We start from the raw sequence: 18,624 nt of genomic DNA, 5'->3' as shown, positions 1-18,624 counted from the left end.
CATCGTGTAAAACACATTCACGCGTAAAGAAAGCTAACTAAAGTTGTTATAAATTAATAAAGTTTGTAATGTTACTTTATGTACGCTACGTTTATGCATGAACAAGATGAAGACTTTATTGAAGATCCCACGAAAAGTTCTAAGCGAAGAAAAGTAATATCAGGGTGAGGCGTGCGCGGCGTAAGAAGTAGCTACGTAGGTACGTGGACAGGAACACGCTAGGTGTCCTTTCAGAGTAAAACGAAACGTATTGTTAAGGTAAAAGGAACATAACGGTAGCGTTTACTTCTCTTTCCAACTGAACAAATGCAGTTAGTTATAGTATATATGTGATAGTATCGTGTGGCTCCGTAAAACAAATGGTACCCATCTGTTTGACAGACAGATGGCTTCATAAACTGACGCGAAACAAACATTCACCTGTTCTTCTATTGATTACAGGGAAAAATGAACAATACGGTAGTCATTTTATAAATAACCTAACGTAACCAACAAAAGGTTGGAAAACCCCCGACTTTGTCACTTCAAAGTTCAATATCTCAAAAACGGCTGAACCGATTTTGATAAAACATAATATCTTAGAACCATTGCTAGAAACCCTGATTTCAAATAAAAAACCGCATTCAAATCGGTCCAACCGTTTAAGAGCTACGGTGAAACTTATAACACCCCTCTTTTTGCGTCGGGGGTTAATAATAGTAGATTGTTCAACGAGAGACTAAAACAAGCCATAATGACACGAGATGTTTATCTATAGTTCGAGTGGTATTATGGTTGTTTAGTCTCGCGTTAAACACTCTAGGTACTTTTCACTTTGCATGCGAGGAAAAAAAACAATGTTCTGTTCAAAATTACAATATTACTTTTTTTATAAATACGCTCGACTAATGGACAGGCCATATGTTCAAAATTCAAAAAGAAAAAAAATTGTTACGCATTTTTTTCTTTTCTTTTATTGTTTATGAAGTGACGTTTTAAATGCTTGCATATTTAGCTAACAGTTTAATTTTTTAACTATTTTAAAACTCATTAAAATTAATTAATCCTTAATATAAATATACCTATTATTAAAATTTTCAGTGAAAGAAAGAGGTGTCAATCAAGAAATTAGTTCAATGTCAGTTGCATGACTTAAAACAATAAAGATTAATTTAACTTATTGAATAGATTCATATTCGTAATCATTAATTGGGATGCACCAAAAAAAAATAAGCTATAGTTTTTATTTTATTTTTGAAAGCATAGGATATTTTAAGATACCATTTTCATTGATTTTGAATTTGGATGAGTATTACATTTTTGTTTTTTTTTACGAAATACGCTGGATGACGTCACAGTGAGACAGCCACGTTCCATTGCCTAGAAAAATTCAGGTCGTACAATAACATAATCTGTGGCATTACAATTTAACAATAATTCAAGCACGGCTTAGAGTCCTAAATGAACCATGACAAATAGTTTTATTTATTTCTCTTCTTTTAGCTTCGAGTATTCCTGTTTGTTTAATGGTGTGGTAAATAGATATTTTTTAATAAAAAAATCTGATTTTTAAATTCTTTTGTATTTACTTGTAACGTAGTAATTTAATAATTTAATTTGTAAAAATACTTTGGAAATACTTAGTATACATTTCGGACTTTACGATAAATGACAACTGTTTAAAGCCGGGTGCGCATCATGTTCTATCATTGTCACTCTTTGCTATTATAAGCAGGACAGCAACATTTCAAACTGTCAATTTGCTTAAGAGTGTAGACCTGCTTTATAACTGCTTTTGTGACGGGACGCTGCAGGGGTCAAATGAGGATAATTTTGACATACACATACATACATACATAGAGGGAGGGTACATTTTGTTTATTTAATTCAATTTTTCACATTTTTGGAATTTGATTTCTGAAAACGCTTCACAAAGCCTATTTCTCCAAATGGTTTTCGATTTAATATATGTTGTCAAAAATTCGGACATCCCAATTTTGTTTCACGAAACTAAATCGTGTTTTTTTTAATATTTTTGCACAGTTGGCATTTTGAGGTTATTTACACGCCCAAAAAATCCTCCATTCACAAACACCGTGTTGGTTGTTTAGGGGTTTCCAACGTAAATTAAAAAAAAAATTAATCCCTAGAGAATAAAAAGGAGCTTTAGTCCCGATATCGATATGCAGAGACTAAAGTAACATTTTAAGAGCATGAGAAGTGAAAAATCTTTTATACTCGTACATGCAAAATGAATCCCATTTCCCTTAGTCACGCCATAGCTTGAGCAAGACAAATTCATCAAATTAAAAAAAGAAAGTCACTACTCACAATATTTCGCACCTTTGCGACAAAACTGCGACATCTGGTAATATCGCAACTTTGGAGATTGCACAGTTTTGTCGCAAAGAAACGATTTAAGAAAACAACGACTGTTATTATATAAAACAAGAAACTGACTGACTGACTGACTTATAGATCAAAGCACAACCCAAACCGCTGGGTCTAGAAACTTGAAATTTGTAATTTATGTTTCTTAGTAGGTGTAAACGCGCAATAAGAAAGGCTTTCTCTAAATTCTCACGGGATAGGGAATAAATGGGATTTATATTTTCACTTCAAAATGGCCCTACTTCCGTAACTATAATTATTAGAAACTTCAAATTTGGCATGCAAGTAGGTAATACTAACAGCTAAAAACAGTTTTCAGGATTTTCCAAAATTGCCACGGGATAGGGAATAAATGGGATTTATATTTTCGCTTCAAAGTGGCCCTAACTCCGTTATTATAAATATTAGAGTGTTCAAATTTGGCATTCAGGTAGATAATACTAACAGGTAAAAACTGTTTTAAAGATTTTCCGAATATCCCACGGGATAAAACGAATAAAGAGGATTTTATATACCAACTGAATCAGAAAACGCACAATCTAAACTAAAAAACTGGTAACAATACAATAATTTAGCAGTAACATCCTGCTCATCCTGGCCAGCGCGACCTTTGTGATAGCTACTTTTATGCATGAAATGTATGTTCATGCAGTTCCTCCACCTCTACACTGTAAGAACACACACAAATCACACAAAACTATCTATCACCAGAGCTCATCTTCAGAGCAATACAACCGTTCAGCATGATACGGTGTGAAATTTGGCATAGATGGACCTAAAGTAATACAGAGGTGCACTAGGGAAAGATTTTTAGAAAAATCCCATGGAATAGGAAAATATCTCAACTTTGTTTGTTTCTTTGTTTGTTGGGGGTAGTTAATCTCTGAAACTACTGAGTTAATTTAAATAATTCTTACTCTACCAATAAAAAGAAACACTACCCCTGATTGACATAGACTACTTTTTTTTTAATAATGCAAACTTTCCGCAGAATAAAAATAAGTTTTAATTTCGAGGCAGATTTTCAAAATTATTTCAATAATAGAAAGCTACAATTTGTCTCTAATCGACAATTAAGAATATTAAAATAGATCATAACAGTAATTCAAGTCCCGCGGGAACTTTACAATTTCTCGGGATATAATCCTATATCGTGTATGAAGTCGCGCGCAAAAGAAACGCGTAGTAATAACGTTTTCTAAAATTCCTCCCCTGAATCAGCGAAACAGGGTTTCAAAGTTGGTACGAATTATAATTAATTACGTATGTAGGTTGATTTTTGAACCCCAAATTTAACGCGAGCGAAGCCGCGGGCAAAAGCTAGTTTTATTATAAACTATCTAATGTCACTTAGACTTTAGAGCGTTAAGTAACAACTGCTAGAATAAGGGACACAAAATTTGACGGGCTTTTTTTCAGCGTTTATAAATTACGAGATATAATTATCGGGAATTTCTACGGAAAATTTTGCTAAATACTGGAATTTCAATTAAATCGCTAGGCTTGGTTCCGCGGATAAAAACTAGTCTAATATTATAAAGACACAGACAAAATATATTATTATATAGTATGATATAGTAAATAGGTTCTTGTACCGTTAAGGAAAACACTATTACAGTAGGTACTTATTACTAGGCGAATGTTGAAGTTTTCGGCGGAGGTTAATGGCCATAATTTGGTTCAAGGCCTCCGCTGAATCGAATATTTTTGTCATTACTTGTTAGGGTTCAACCGCTTTTCGAAACAATTATTCAGGTGATTATAAAATGTATATTTTAATTTAGTTAAGAACACGAAACTTTCTCACGTTGGGCACTGGGGAACATGCCTGCATGATTTCTTATTATACGATTAGGTACCTACATACTATGTATGAATATAAGTTTTGGTTTGCGGTATTTTCGTATTTCTTGTGTTAAATATGTAAAAGCAAGTAAGCATCTTGCCATGGATTAGGTAAATACCTACGTGTAGATTCTAGTGGTAGGTAGAGCAAGTAAAAAAGGCGAATCATTAAGCCATAAAATGAATAGCTGTCGTAATATTTACTGTTTGGGAGTGCTAGCTTTGGCCCTCGCTGTGATGCTTTTGTTTCGATATATTTACCGCAACATAGTAAATACTTAGTAAAATCTTTACTTTGTTTGAGTTAATGTTGTGTTTATGGATTGAATTTAAAAGCTATTTGAAAACAAATAAAACAGTAGCTAGTTACCTAATTAAATAAAGTTAAACGAATAATTAACTAATTATAGAGTTTTTAAATCTAGAATAAATAAGTCTAAGTAGTTCAGCTACATATTTCTATCGAGTTTTTACTTAAATCTTACGTTATTAACGTTATTATCTAACGTTAATGCAATCAAAAACTATAGTGTGCACTTGGTACGTGGTATAATGTGAGCATGCCGCAAACGTAAGGCGCGGCGCCGCCGACGATTGTTGGTTCGCTGTTCGCCACACACCAAGAGAAGCCCGCATATTTGCAGACCTACGTCTACAGTTTTACTTTGCTAGAACTTTAAGAAAATATCTGAATGAACAGTAGCGGATAAACTAAACTGTTAGAATAGTAGGCATACTGCTAGTAGGGAGTCCATATTGACTCTCATAAAATTATTATTCCAATTTTTTATTTTACTACCGATTTGTGTCCATAATAATCAATCTTCATAATTTTTCCCCATACTTTTTAGGTTCATAATTTTTTATTTCTAACATCGGAACTAATAACGGACAGTGTTCATATTTTTTATACTCATAATTTCATTCAGAAAATTTTCCTTCATAACAGACGAATATCATAATGTTCTTATTAATAATGGTATTAAAAAGAAAACATTTGAACTCATAATATTGTCTTTCATAACGGTAACTATACCTATTCAAAATAAGATTTACTTATATCGTTAATTATTTATATAATATTATGCTTACTTCGCTCACTCGGCTCGCGTACTGTAGGGTCACAGTTCTAATTGACACTCCTCGTCGCTTCGCTCGTCGTCGTACCTAACGGAGTCCTTAAGGAAGGACATCATTTCGCATCATCGTTCGCATGCGCGTAAATAACACTTATGATTAAGAAATATATGAAAACAAACATTAGTATTAAAAAAGTTATGAATATTGGCGTTATGAATTAAAATGATTAGGAGATTCGATCGTTAGTATAAGAAAATATATGAAAACCAATATTAGTATGAACAAGGTGTATGATTAGTGATATTATGAATTCTGATGATTATGAGTTTCGATCGTAAGTATTAATAAAAAATATGAAGAGTGATCGTCATGATGTAAAATGGTAGGTATGAGAATCATTTTCGGACTTCCGATAATAGGACTTAAAAAGTTATGTGAAAAAATGCGCAATCGTACGTAGCGTAGTGTAGGTAGGTGCGCTGAGAGTAGAACCTGTTACTTACAACCATTACCTAACCTACATCATTAAACTGCACATATTCACCAAATCTGCGTGGGTGAAGTAGCTATATAAGCGATAACCGAGCATAAAAACACTAATAATAAGCTGTACTGAACGAGTTTAGCATTAGCAAGATGAAGTCTCTTTCTATTGTTGTTTCTCGTCGCACACCACTTAGTTACTTCGCAGCCTTAAGATCAGGGTTAAGCACAGCTCGAAAGAGAGTAGGTATGTTAGCAGATTTAGCTAAACCATAAAAGTGTAGGACAGTCGGACGCCGCCCTCTTTCACCCTGGCATCAATATCAATCAATTGTTTCAGATAGGGGGAGCTCGCAGCTCGTAGGTGCAGTGGGTCGCAGGGTGTGGTGATGGAGTTGGTAATACTGAAAGCTCGAGCCCAACTGAATCGTCTTGTGTCGGGTGAGAAGCGTGGTCGCGAGCGGGGCGGTCGCGGGGGGGAGGGCCCCGGCGGCGCGCGGGCGGGGCGCCGGCGCAGCATGGCCCCGCGCCCGCGCGCGAGCCCGCGCCCTGGCTGGAAGCGCTCGGCTCCAACGCCTCGCTCGCCTACAACGTGTCGCGGTTCAACCTCACCTTCGACTCCGACTACGAGCAGCTCAACGCCAACTCCACCGACGATCCCGATAACCACTGGTTCTGTGCCAAGTGGACCAACGCGCAGCAGGACTTATTTCAGGTAACAAAAACAATTAAGCGTTACCCATCCTTAAGCGTTTCAACCGCTGTATTCCGTGTATTACGAAAATTTACAGAATTCTAAGGATATCCATGTAACTACTTTACTATAACTCATTGCCATTCAACGAGCACACATGCATGACTCCACATATGATGGTGATAATTGGCATATTTAGTAGAGGTATATAATATATTAGTCAATTTACGTAACACATCCTTATGTAGCTTGACACACGGGTGCCGACTTCCGGGTACACTGTGGTGTTCATACATCACATGGTGTTCAAACGGGCATGAATACTTAGTAGCTGTCACGTGTATCGGTGTAAATTTCCCAGCACCTATAGGTACGTTACACCACCGGGTACCTTAGTCTTGTTATGCATGTAATATTTGCTGAGATTAAGAAATAAAATACGGAATGGTAAAAATGATCGGTAAAAAATGCCCTTCTTAAAGAGTCAGCAAATCAAACAAAAATAAGGAACTTCTAAGGCAGCTTACTAATTTAATGCTAATTTAATCAATCACAATAGAATTTAGCTTAAATAGCAAAGTCCTGAGACGGTTAGTTAACTAACACACTTTTATCGTAATTTAATCGTTGTGGATAAAGTATCAATATCGATGATAGTTATCTTAGTATATACTCCGGCTACGAGCTTCATACACGTCCCTTTTGTTACATCTTGTAATAAGATTCTATCATAGATAGATACATTGCGGTCAAAATTTACTACAATGTATCGTGTTGTGGGGCACTAAGCGCAAAAAATCGTGCGGGCGTTTTACTCTATTATGGGCCAGGGTTGGCTGTAAATTGCATCGATAAAGTTAACATCTTCGGCTTTATTACAAAGATCTACTTTAAATGATAGCTTTTTGTAACAGAAAATCAACTCCCATTTGGGTCCTTGTCGAAACTAATTTACTAAATCGAAGTTGCTTAGTCCCAATATGCTGGCCGCAGCGCTCGGCTATCCATTGTCGGGTGGGAACGCCACGATTTAACTGTACAAATAAGCATCTAACCAACTGCATTTGGCAGATGGATTTTTCAGCATTGTACTTGAAAAATACTCGTAGCTCGTAGCCTGTTGTCGTTTTTCAGAAATCTCGTGCCATATTTGATAGCGCTACATTTCAATACAGACTTTAATACAATGTATAACCATTTTATTGCAAATAATTAAAGCATCAATATTATTAAAGTTTAATGAATTCAATGAATACACACAAATTTTCTGGACAATATTGTTACAAAACTTTTGATAATTTACAAGCACAATCTGATTATACTCGTAGACCAAATTTCACCAATCACAACGATTCAATTATTATTTTATTTATTTAATCTCGTATTTAACACTTACTAATAGTGTTTATAGGAGTGTGTTAAGGTTAAAATGCATTTGAATCACGGCATTTATTACAAGTTTTATTATTATGTAACTTGCTAGTACCTACTATTTCGTACATATCATAGTTACAATAAAACGAACGATGAACATTGGTCACGAATACGTAAGCTTTGTAGAGCAAGATTAGCGAATCTTAGCAACGTGAATTGGCGGCTAATTTAAAGAAAAATAGGATTTGCAACAAATTTAAAAGATAAACTAATATTAGTCACCAAAGCGCAACAGGGGTATAATATTCTCTAACATGTTTAATATGTATTTGAGTACCTACTTACTCGTATGTATGTACTGGTCAAATCTTGCAACTGAATTTTGACCCACTCCTAGGGGTCAGGTTGACTTAAAATTTGACGTTCTTATGTAACTCTGGTGACAATACAATAATCTGGTAGTGACATCCTGGTAGTCCGGCCAGGATATTGTCTTCGTAGGACGGAACTCCTCAATGGTTAATGGCATCGAATTGAATTTGGTACGGAAATGTGGTTAAGATGACAATGCAAGTACTTACAGTCAACAAAAAATAAAGACAGCAAAAAAGCTTGTATTAAAGATGACATTTTTAACGAAATTTTATTTGTTAATAGGCAGCAAACCTCTGTTTTGCGATCGCATTCCTCGCCCCCAAAAGCTTTAAGCAGAGCATATTGGTGCTCCGGGCGCTGGCGGCGACGGGGGCCGTGCTGATGGGCATGTGGGCCGGGGCCGAGGTGTGCGCGCCCGACGTGCTGGCTTGGAGCCTCGCCCTGCTGCTCGTCAACTCTATACACACTGTCTTCTTAATCATAAGGTAAGGCCTCTTAAGCTGCGCGAATGACACGGCGACGGCGTAGAATGCCTTACGATTACCTTATCTAAACTATACTCCTCAGGTTTCTTCCACCAGTGCTATCGTTGGAGCTGACAGAGCTGTACCTTAAGCTGTTTAAGCCGCTAAAAGTGAACAAGAAGCACTTCCAAGAGCTGACGCGAGAGGCGCGGGTCATGCGGCTAGACCCTGGGGAAGCTTATGCCGTTGAGGATGTCACGCCGGCTGACGAAAGGCTTTCCATACTCCTAAAGGGAAAGTATGTAACTAACGTAATTTTTGAATTGTGAACCGCGTATTTTCGGTCGCGTAGTTTTGATTTCATAAAAAAGTCCAATTTGTGTAAAATTCATATTGCGTCGCCGTGTGGCACAAAGTAGATTTTTATAGAAAACAAAATGCAGCAGAAATTACGCGACCAAAAATATGCGTCTGTGAGATGCGTTCAATTAGGGTTTTCACAGAGGCGAAATATCGCTAGATGGCGTTAGTATCGTGAGGTCCATAATCATCCCAGCCTATATACGTCCCACTGCTGGGCACAGGCCTCCTCTCAGAACAAGAGGGCTTGGGCCATAGTTCCCACGCGGGCCCAGTGCGGATTGGGAACTTCACACGCACCATTAAATTGCTTTGCAGGTTTGTGCAGGTTTCCTCACGATGTTTTCCTTCACCGCAAAGCTCGTGGTAAATATTAAATGTAATTCCGCACATGAATTTCGAAAAACACAGAGGTGCGAGCCGGGGTTTGAACCCACGACCCTCTACTTGAGAGGCGATAGGTCAAACCACTAGGCCACCACGGCTTCATAATATAACGTTTTAAGCTTTCGTGATTCTCACTTATAGTCAAAATATCACCAGTCGACTACTCGTGACCACGGCAACTGTAACGTTGCCGAAACGTCGAGGTAAATATTACTTGTGTAAAAATAGCGTGATAAGTCCCGTATATGGTATTTTGACTATCGTGAGGTCAGTTTGACGTTTGACGTTTGCTCGTAATTGGTTAAATAACTAAGTGAGCCAATGCAAGCAAACGTCAAATGTCAAACAGACCTCACGATACTAACGCCATCTAGTGATATTTCGCCTCTGTGAAAACCCTCATTGGTCTCACCCCTTTGGGAAACTCTTTAGTTTACATACATACGAGTACATAATGTGAGCTACGATTATACATGTACATACGCATTCAATGCTGTGTGTTGATAAGTTTATGCTTTGTTTTTCAACCCAATTAATTAACCTTCCTGTGTGCTAGTCAAACACCTATAAAGCTCCATCTAGATTGAGGCTTGGCCAGGTAACGCACACACCATTACATTAGAATTGCGGCTACACTTAATATTATACGTTCAATTCCGTTAAAAGCCATTAGAAAGCAATGACTCATATCAACGACGAATCGACTAAAACCCCGCATTTATTATTAAAGTTTCTAATATAAAACTATACCATTTGAGTGTAAGATTTAATATAACACCGTAAATGACCGTGAAAAGTTATTTTACGGAAACTATTCATGACCTATATTCTCAAGCAAATAAATAAAATGACTCCTTGCAAAGTTATTATTTATTTATGAATAGCTTAAGTACATTTGTTTGGTTTTGGACGCTAGCTATTAAAAAATAAATAAATATGTAGAAATATTCCGAGCTCTTTAATACCTATACCTAGTTAATAAATTACAGTGTTGTGGTCGTCTATATTATATGTAGGTAAGAGCGTAACGTGTAATTTGTTTCAGGATGCGAGTTAGCTGTGACGAAACACACCTGCACTACATACAGCCTTACCAGTTCATAGACTCTCCCGAGTGGGAAGCGAATCGGGAGCAGTCAGATGACGTCTTTCAGGTGTGTATTTTACTGTACTATTATAGGATATATTATACTAAAAGAACTTTAAGGGCAAAGGTATTCATGACATAGGGCTCTTTCAAATATACACGATATGATATCCCGTCGTGCAACGACATCGATTTGCAGGTGGTAGGACCTTGTGCAAGGTCGCGCCCTGATTGCTACCAACATCTTGCTCGCTAATCCTGCCGTGAAACAGCAGTGCTTGCACTGTTGTGTTTCGGCGTGGAGAGTAAGACAGCCGGTGAAATTACTGGCACTTGAGGTATCCGATCTTAGATCTCTAGGTTGGCAACGCATCTGCAATACCCACTGGTGTTGCAGATGTTTATGGGCGGTGGTGATCTCTTACCATCAGGAGACCCACTTGTTCGTTTGCCATCCAGTCGAATAAAAAACAAAATATAAAAAAACATGGCATCATTTCATGATGCGACGTCGTGTCGTGGAAACCGTGATTTTCCACGACACGACGTCGCATCGTTAAACGATTCCACGTCGTAGCATGACGTGATGTCGTATCGTGTTTACGTACGTGTAAGAGCCCTTATTTGTAGATGTATACATGCGTAATGTATCATAACAGAAATTTATTTCTGAAAGTTCAGTTTTTCCTAACACCAATTAAAGGAAGCTGAAACTTTGCATACTTATTTCTTTGTTTACTAAAACTAATCGTAACATGAAGCTTACAAACTTACGGCTCTCATGTTATTACACTTAGCAAAGGTTAAGCAAACAAAACCATTACGGACTTCATGTTTTTATGTAAAGTATTTCCGGTTCCAACTTCGTAAATTTATATTAAAAGGCACATCTTATGACAAATGGTAGGCGCTCTTGGACCACCTCCAATTTCTCGAAATACCTTTTACGTAATTCGTTTTGATTTCAAATTCGTTGTCCGCTGATATTTTTAGAACGAAAACATGTATTTTTGAGATCAGGTGATCCCTAATTCAACTCCCGAATAGACTTAATTAATTCGGAGTGGAATGGAGGGTAAATCTCGTGTGTTTAAGAGGGTACTGAAATTTGGAGTAGGTCAGTATTTACATTTCGAAATTAATTAAGTAAGTAGATTCAACTTGGCTTACGTCATAGGGTAAGTAAGATAAACAAAACTTAATAGCTCAGATCACTTAAAAAAAACAACAGGTTTTTAATAGAATAAGTAAATACTTTTCCTATCAGGTAACTAAAAGAAAATACAACCGAATTATGTATGAAAGATCATACCTATTTGAGAGCGGCTGAAATGCATTAATTGATTTTGTTGCATTTCTAACTCTCTGGACAATGTTCAAATGAAATAAAGTTTCGAGGAACAAAAATCTGAACGAGTGTGAAGATGTGTGCGTGAGAAAACCATTAATTAACATGTAAACCTTGCTTCATCCCTTAAGCACGTAGGTAAATATTTCAAACTAGCTCTATATTCAACCCCACTAACATAGTCTAGCAGATTTGCAACATAGTGCCTATTGAATTTAACACAACACAACACAACACAAGGCCTTTGAGTTCCGCTCAAAATATTTATGGCGCAATAAATCTGTCACGTTCAATGGAATTAATTGGAAACATACGTTTCGGTTAGGTGGAACCTGCACTAAGCCAACAAACAGTGATAACTATGTAGAAAGTAAAAGTAATTAAAAAAATATTCTCAGTATTTCTCAGGTTGGTAACAGTGAAATTGCGTCTTAATTTAGTTTTTATTTATGTGCTTATGGATTTTAAACTTTTATATTTTTAGTTTAAATTCTAGTCCCAGGCTCGCGACGTCGAAGTTCCCAAGACGATCCCATAGAGCTTATGGGAACGGAAGCAATACCATGCCCTCGGTACCGCTCTGCTTTCAGAGCATGACATCAGTGCGTGTGAGCTAACTTTGGGGGCGGCAGACGTGAACTTGCCTTCGAAATCCAAAAGCTATATGGTTACTTGACCTGAAATGTATATTTCAGAACTAAATTATTGTTATTTTAAAATAATAATTTATGACGGTGGAAGCATTTTACACTTCCACTGAACGTAAATATAGTTTAGTGTTCAGTATTGTAACTAAGGGACCCCATACATCCCTGTATTTTTATTATTATTATTTTTTGTATTTTTTTTCTTTAATTGTATAATATAGTTTTTAAGTATTTTATATGTAATTATATTATTATTAAAAAATGACTTTCTGGCAAGTTTCTTGCGGCGCATTCTTCTTGGCAATGATGGTCTTTCCGAAAGCGCTGGTAGTTTAAAAAATGCCGTGTAAAAGTGCCCATTGCGGCCTATTTACTGAATAAATCATTTGAATTTGAATTTGTGCTTTTGCAATTCAACTCAATGTCCTAATGTCAAATTGGGCAATAAAGTGTAACCCTCCGTCTGCGCATGGTTTTAAGTCTAGGTTGTAGCAAAAATATTGGGCTAATTTGAGGTTGCTCGGGGTAATAAAATCTCTAGGTCGGTCTTAAATTATTTAAGGCTTTCTGGATCGACCTTTAAGCGAGGCTTCACATAAAGCTAAAATAGAGCCCTGGAGGAGGGGCGGGTCTGCGGGTGAGTTTAAGATCCCGAAGCAATTAGTGTCCCTAGTTAAGATATGATTGTTGGATCTTGCAAATACGCGTCGTCGACCCCTGCGACTAAGTCTGTTATTTTTCAACATGCCTTTTACGAAGCTGTGACAGATAAGCGCTGGTCTTTTTTCTCTTTTGTTTCCTAACACAACCAACTTAATTTTGACAGTGGCACAGAACCACAGAATAAATAATAGTACTCCGTAACTGTGACAGAACTGTGATTCCGAAAGGCTATTCAGCGATTTACTCCAAGTCCAACTCCACTCCAACTCCAAGTCCAATTTACTCTTAAGTCCAACTTACACTTGGCCGATTTTTATAACTAAAGGGGTAACTTTATGGTGATACAGGTATCGGTGGTGGCCGAAGAGGTGTGCACGTGCGTGTGCTGGCCGCGCATGCGTCTCGAACGCGTCCTTCGACACCGGCCGGCCCTCAAGGTCGTGCTCGACTGTCTCATAGGTCAGTATACACCACTTTTTTTTTAATTTTACTGGATGGCAAACGAGCAAGTGGGTCTCCTGATGGTAAGAGATCACCACCGCCCATAAACATCTGCAACACCAGGGGTATTGCAGATGCGTTGCCAACCTAGAGGCCTAAGATGGGATACCTCAAGTGCCAGTAATTTCACCGGGTGTCTTACTCTCCGCGCCGAAACACAACAGTGCAAGCACTGCTGCTTCACGGCAGGATTAGCGAAAACTATTCAAATTCAGTTTTTGCAATCAGTGCCATCAATGCTATCGTTAACTCCGCCAATGTCAAGGTTGAAGTTGAATAAGACATATGTTTTTATTTACTAACCCTTGCCTACCACCCCAATGTCCGGTAGGTATTAACCAGTTGCGCAGGCTGCACTAAACTTTACATTTTCTCTTAAGGAGCTCTACCAAAGAGGCGGCGTAAATGGCGTAAGAGGTTATCCTTATCTGCAAATCTTTCACTAAGTACATCTAAAACCATACAACCTGGAAGTATGTGTTTGCTTCAACTTTTGCAAGAGACTTAGACCGCTTTTCAGTTGCCGGATCGATTTACTTAAATTGTAATTTGCTAAGGACAGTCGAACAAATTGAAACATGACCTAGGGTGGAACCTTGTAATAATCTATTTTACTATGATTTCCTTGACAAAAGTATGGAATGTCAACATGACATCAGTAGCACAAAGGTTCCACTCTGGGCCATGATTAAATTTGTTCGACTAGGTTCGACTATACGTGTGTAAAAGATATGACGCCAGAAAATCAAATAGTATTTTTCTTTAAACTTTTATTTATATACCTAATTTGCCGTTCTGTGCAAAATCGTATCCGTAGCACTCTCAAATAAAAACGTGTGTGTAAGGACCTACACGAATCGACTTTCGTGCCACAGGCTCAGGTAGGTAAAAGGTATTCGACTATGGATATATGCTGCTGACTGTACGTTGCGTGGTGATTACAAAATACCCCAGCTTATTACGGGCCGTTACAGGTAAGTGCGTGCTTTGGACGCGAAGTGACTTTACAAAGTATATTTTTTTAAATCTTAGAAATATTCTTCTATTAAAACTTTGTTTATGAAAGTCGCAAGATAGATGTAAGGATCAATTTAGCTCGCAAGGATCGAGCAGTATTGCACAACACTATTTACAGCGCAGCAGTCGTGATAGTTTTATATCAAGCATGGTCAGTACGTTTTGAGAGACTATGTTATTAAGATTCAGTATCGTTCACTCTACATACCTGCAAATTTTTATCCAAATCGGAGTCGCAAATCAAATGTACAAACTTTTTTAGAAATGCTCACGTACTATGCTGGTAAATTGTGCACCATGTTTCCCACATCTGACTGTTTTTCACAAGTCTACACTTCAGTGATTGCAATAGCAATTGGAGACCGGTTTATAACTAAAAACCTTATTTTTCATACCTATATGGAATAACAATATTCATTGTTCAAAATACACGTTTGGGCCACTTGGAAGTGTCAAGGACCGAGGAATCTTTCGATGATATCCGCATCTGAGATCATTTCGAACATACCTATCACCTCAAACAACTTTCAAAAATATGAAATTAATAGAACTAATCAGCCACCCATGAAAAGACCTTCAATTTTAATACCCTCGAAAATAAAAAAATACGTGATAGAATTGCGCCTTGTTCTGATGATTGCACGCGGGTGACGCGGCGGTTTGCAACGTTCGACATCGGGCCAGTGGTGATAATGGAACAATAAAAGCTGTTTAAATAGATTAAAATCTGTGTAAGTATGAGTTAGCAAGGTTGATTTATTCACTGCATTGAAATAGGGATCTTTAAGCTCACACCTACTAAAATGTAAAGACGAAGCTTGCGGACAAACTACGTTTCGTCGTGTACTTTACAGTTGCACACACAAGCACTGAATGGCAATCAAGCTAGATGAAACGCGCACGCGATGATTAGTTTTATCGTTGTTCGCAGAATTCTGACAACTTTTTATTTGGTCTGAGCTACTCGTAAGTTTAACGGTTTTGTGTAAGACTGTTAACAGAAACAGATTTGATGAATATAAACTCTCTATTTTTAGCATAAAGTTCTAGACATCCGTTTTAGATGCTTGTAAGTAAACACAGATAACATGCCGAACAAATAAACAAGTTAAGAAGGCGTATGTATTTATTTTAATCTCGAATCAGTCAGCAAGTAACCTATCTAGACCAACAATGTTTACTGCAATATTGTATAACAGAACTGGTTTCATTTGATTTACGCGCTTCCGTGTTTACGAGTACAAACCATGTTGTCCATAAAACTGAGGCCTGGAATAAGGAAACAGATGTTCCATTTTGATTAAGAATTTCTGCTATTGATTCACACAAGTTCACCTGCCTCCGCAAACGATGCTTGGTGGGTCGAATGTGCTGGGTGTTACGTTTTATTTTATCCAATCTGTGGTTATTTCGAAAGGACATGTTTCTTGAAAAAAAAAATAGTATGGGTTGGGAAAAAAGCCAGCCTGATTTAATAATAGTTGCTTAGGCGAACTTATGTCAACTTTGAAGACAGAAACAGAGAAGAGATGTATTTATCAAATAATCATCATTTAGTGATTCTTTAAATAACAACCGATATTTATTTTTAATAACAAAAAGTTGATCCGTTACAAAAATAGTTGATCCGCCCGCATAGCTTTATTTCACGGACTAAAACTATCAGGATTCGATTGTGTTCCTTGATATAAAATCTGATGAGGGCCTTGCTACGATGGGGGTTTTCTGGGCTGAATAATTAATTTGGGTAGGCCTCATCTCAAGGAAAACCCGTTTTAGGGAAATATTTTAATTTTAATATGTGTGCGTGCGCCATCTGTTAACGATTTGCTGGACCATGAATTAAAGAAACCGAGCTTGAATATGTATTGAGCCATCGCGCGTTAACGTTTCAGGCAAGGACATAACCCACAAGCTGTATTCAGTAAGCGAGGGTCTGACGGCGAGCGGGGCGCCAGAGCGAGACGAGGGCACCGCGCACTTGACGCGCTCCGCCAGCGTGGACGCCGTACACGAGGGCGCCAGGGGGCGCCTGCGCAGCCTCGCATGGCGTGCCGGCACCTCCACGATTAAAGGTAAATGTGTGTTGAAATACATATGAAGGTATGCTCATTAGGGCCTTTACTAACTACTCTTAAAGTTTGCGATTATAACAAAACTAGCCTTAACCCACGGCTTCGCCCGCATTAGAAATAGCTTAATGCTGTCTTTTTTTTATTCTACTGGATGGCAAACGAGCAAATGGGTCTCCTGATGGTAAGAGATCACCACCGCCCATAGACACCTGCAGCACCAGGGGATTGCAGATGCGTTGCCAACCTAGAGACCTAAGATGGGATACCTCAAGTGCCAGTAATTTCACCGGCTGTCTTACTCTCCACGCCAAAACACAACAGTGCAAGCACTGCTGCTTCACGGCAGGATTAGTGAGCAAGATGGTGGTAGCAGTCCGGGCGGACCTTGCACAAGGTCCTACCACCTGCAAAAAACTCTTCACTGAACTATTGTATATTATGCCCGTGCAATTTTTGAAATATACAGCGGCACCGCAACACTTTAATTACACGATTCTTGTTGCCATGGCAACGCAATAAATGGTTTGGCCCGTTTGGCCTGAACCATGCCTGAACTGAAAAAGGTTACGGTAACAATTTGAAAGGACAACGTTCGCTCGCATAACACCATCTATATGATTGTTGTTGTTTCTTTAAAAAAATATGGCTCTGTCCATCGGAGGACAATTTTGCCAGTGTCCAGTAGTTTTTGACGTTGTACGGTAAAAAAAATCTAGAAAACGAAATATGAGAGGTAATGGTGGATGAACGATGACAGCGCGAATCATCTATATGATTGCCAACAAAGTTAACACGTCACGTCATCTTGAGAGCCGAGTCACTTACGTCACCGTTCTTGGACAGCGCCCTCTATTCTTGTTTAAACTTAAAATATTATCCCACAGGAACGCATTACCGGGATATAAGTAGGTATCTTTATTATGACTCAATTCAGAATTTGTCTATGTATGTGCCAAGTTTTATGTAAATCCATTGAGCCGTTAAATTATTGCGTGATTGAGTAACAAGCATCCAAACATCCAAACCTCCAAGCATCTTCACAAACTTTCACATTTAGGTATGATATTAAAGTAGGATAGTATAGGAAGTAAGATAGGATTCACCGACTGGTCAAAACGCTCGAACATTCATCCATTTAATGGAGTCATGCTGAAAATTTGGTACTTACCTAACTTAATCTATATTATATCTATCAACCAACCATGCGCCAATTTAACAAACTATTCAATTGTTTTACAGGTACTAGTTCGTATTGGCAGCCTGTAGTGGCGCGCCAGTTCCTCCGAAAGTCGCCGTTCGGGCGTACGCTGTCCCAGCCGCCGCGGCTGCTGACGCAGACTTCGTCGGCGAGTCTGCAGCCGCCGGCGCGGAGGCCGAGCCCGCCGCGGCGCGCCACATCCTTCCGCCGCGGCCGGGGAGGTCAAGTTCGCAGAGGAGGCGACGCAGGAGCCCGTGTGACGCGGGCCGCGGCCCCAGCACGAGCTGGAGCCGCTGATCCAGCCCTCTCCCTCACACGCGCCGCGGCTGCCATGACCGCAACACGAGCGAACGATCCACACTACGGACTTCTAAATCACTGTATCAAGGAGACCACAGCTTCTGAAAGTCTGAAACTAAACTATGTGGAATAAATAGTTATTCAATATTACGTAACTAAATTATGGCATTTGGTTCAAAATCATTTAAACCATAAAAATCGTGTTTCTACCATGAACGCTTACTTTCTTGAATTATTAAAATCACCATCGAAATACCTATTTATAAACAAAAATCTTTAAAAGCAAATCCATTTAAGATCGAGCAAGATGATTTTAATAGAGGTTTTTTTTTACATATGTTATTTATAATATTGAA

The 18,624-nt window shown here is 38.3% G+C and overlaps 1 protein-coding gene across 1 annotated transcript in view; it reads left to right on the top strand.

Moving 5' to 3' along the window:
- Positions 1 to 18,312, top strand: part of LOC141433302 (popeye domain-containing protein 1-like) — a 32,287-nt gene extending 13,975 nt beyond the window's left edge. The window contains 9 exon segments of the mRNA XM_074095279.1: positions 6,119 to 6,317; positions 6,320 to 6,493; positions 8,504 to 8,706; positions 8,789 to 8,983; positions 10,478 to 10,586; positions 13,525 to 13,636; positions 16,591 to 16,770; positions 18,010 to 18,185; positions 18,187 to 18,312. Of these exon segments, the coding sequence (XP_073951380.1) occupies positions 6,168 to 6,317; positions 6,320 to 6,493; positions 8,504 to 8,706; positions 8,789 to 8,983; positions 10,478 to 10,586; positions 13,525 to 13,636; positions 16,591 to 16,770; positions 18,010 to 18,185; positions 18,187 to 18,228 (1,341 nt within the window). The 5' untranslated portion in view covers positions 6,119 to 6,167 and the 3' untranslated portion in view covers positions 18,229 to 18,312.
- Positions 18,313 to 18,624: the final 312 nt, after the last annotated feature.

This window comes from Choristoneura fumiferana, chromosome 12 (assembly GCF_025370935.1).
Source record: "Choristoneura fumiferana chromosome 12, NRCan_CFum_1, whole genome shotgun sequence".
Lineage (NCBI taxonomy): Eukaryota > Metazoa > Arthropoda > Insecta > Lepidoptera > Tortricidae > Choristoneura > Choristoneura fumiferana.
The sequence above is the reverse complement of the archived record's forward strand: the minus strand, read 5'-3'. Positions and strand labels throughout refer to the sequence as shown.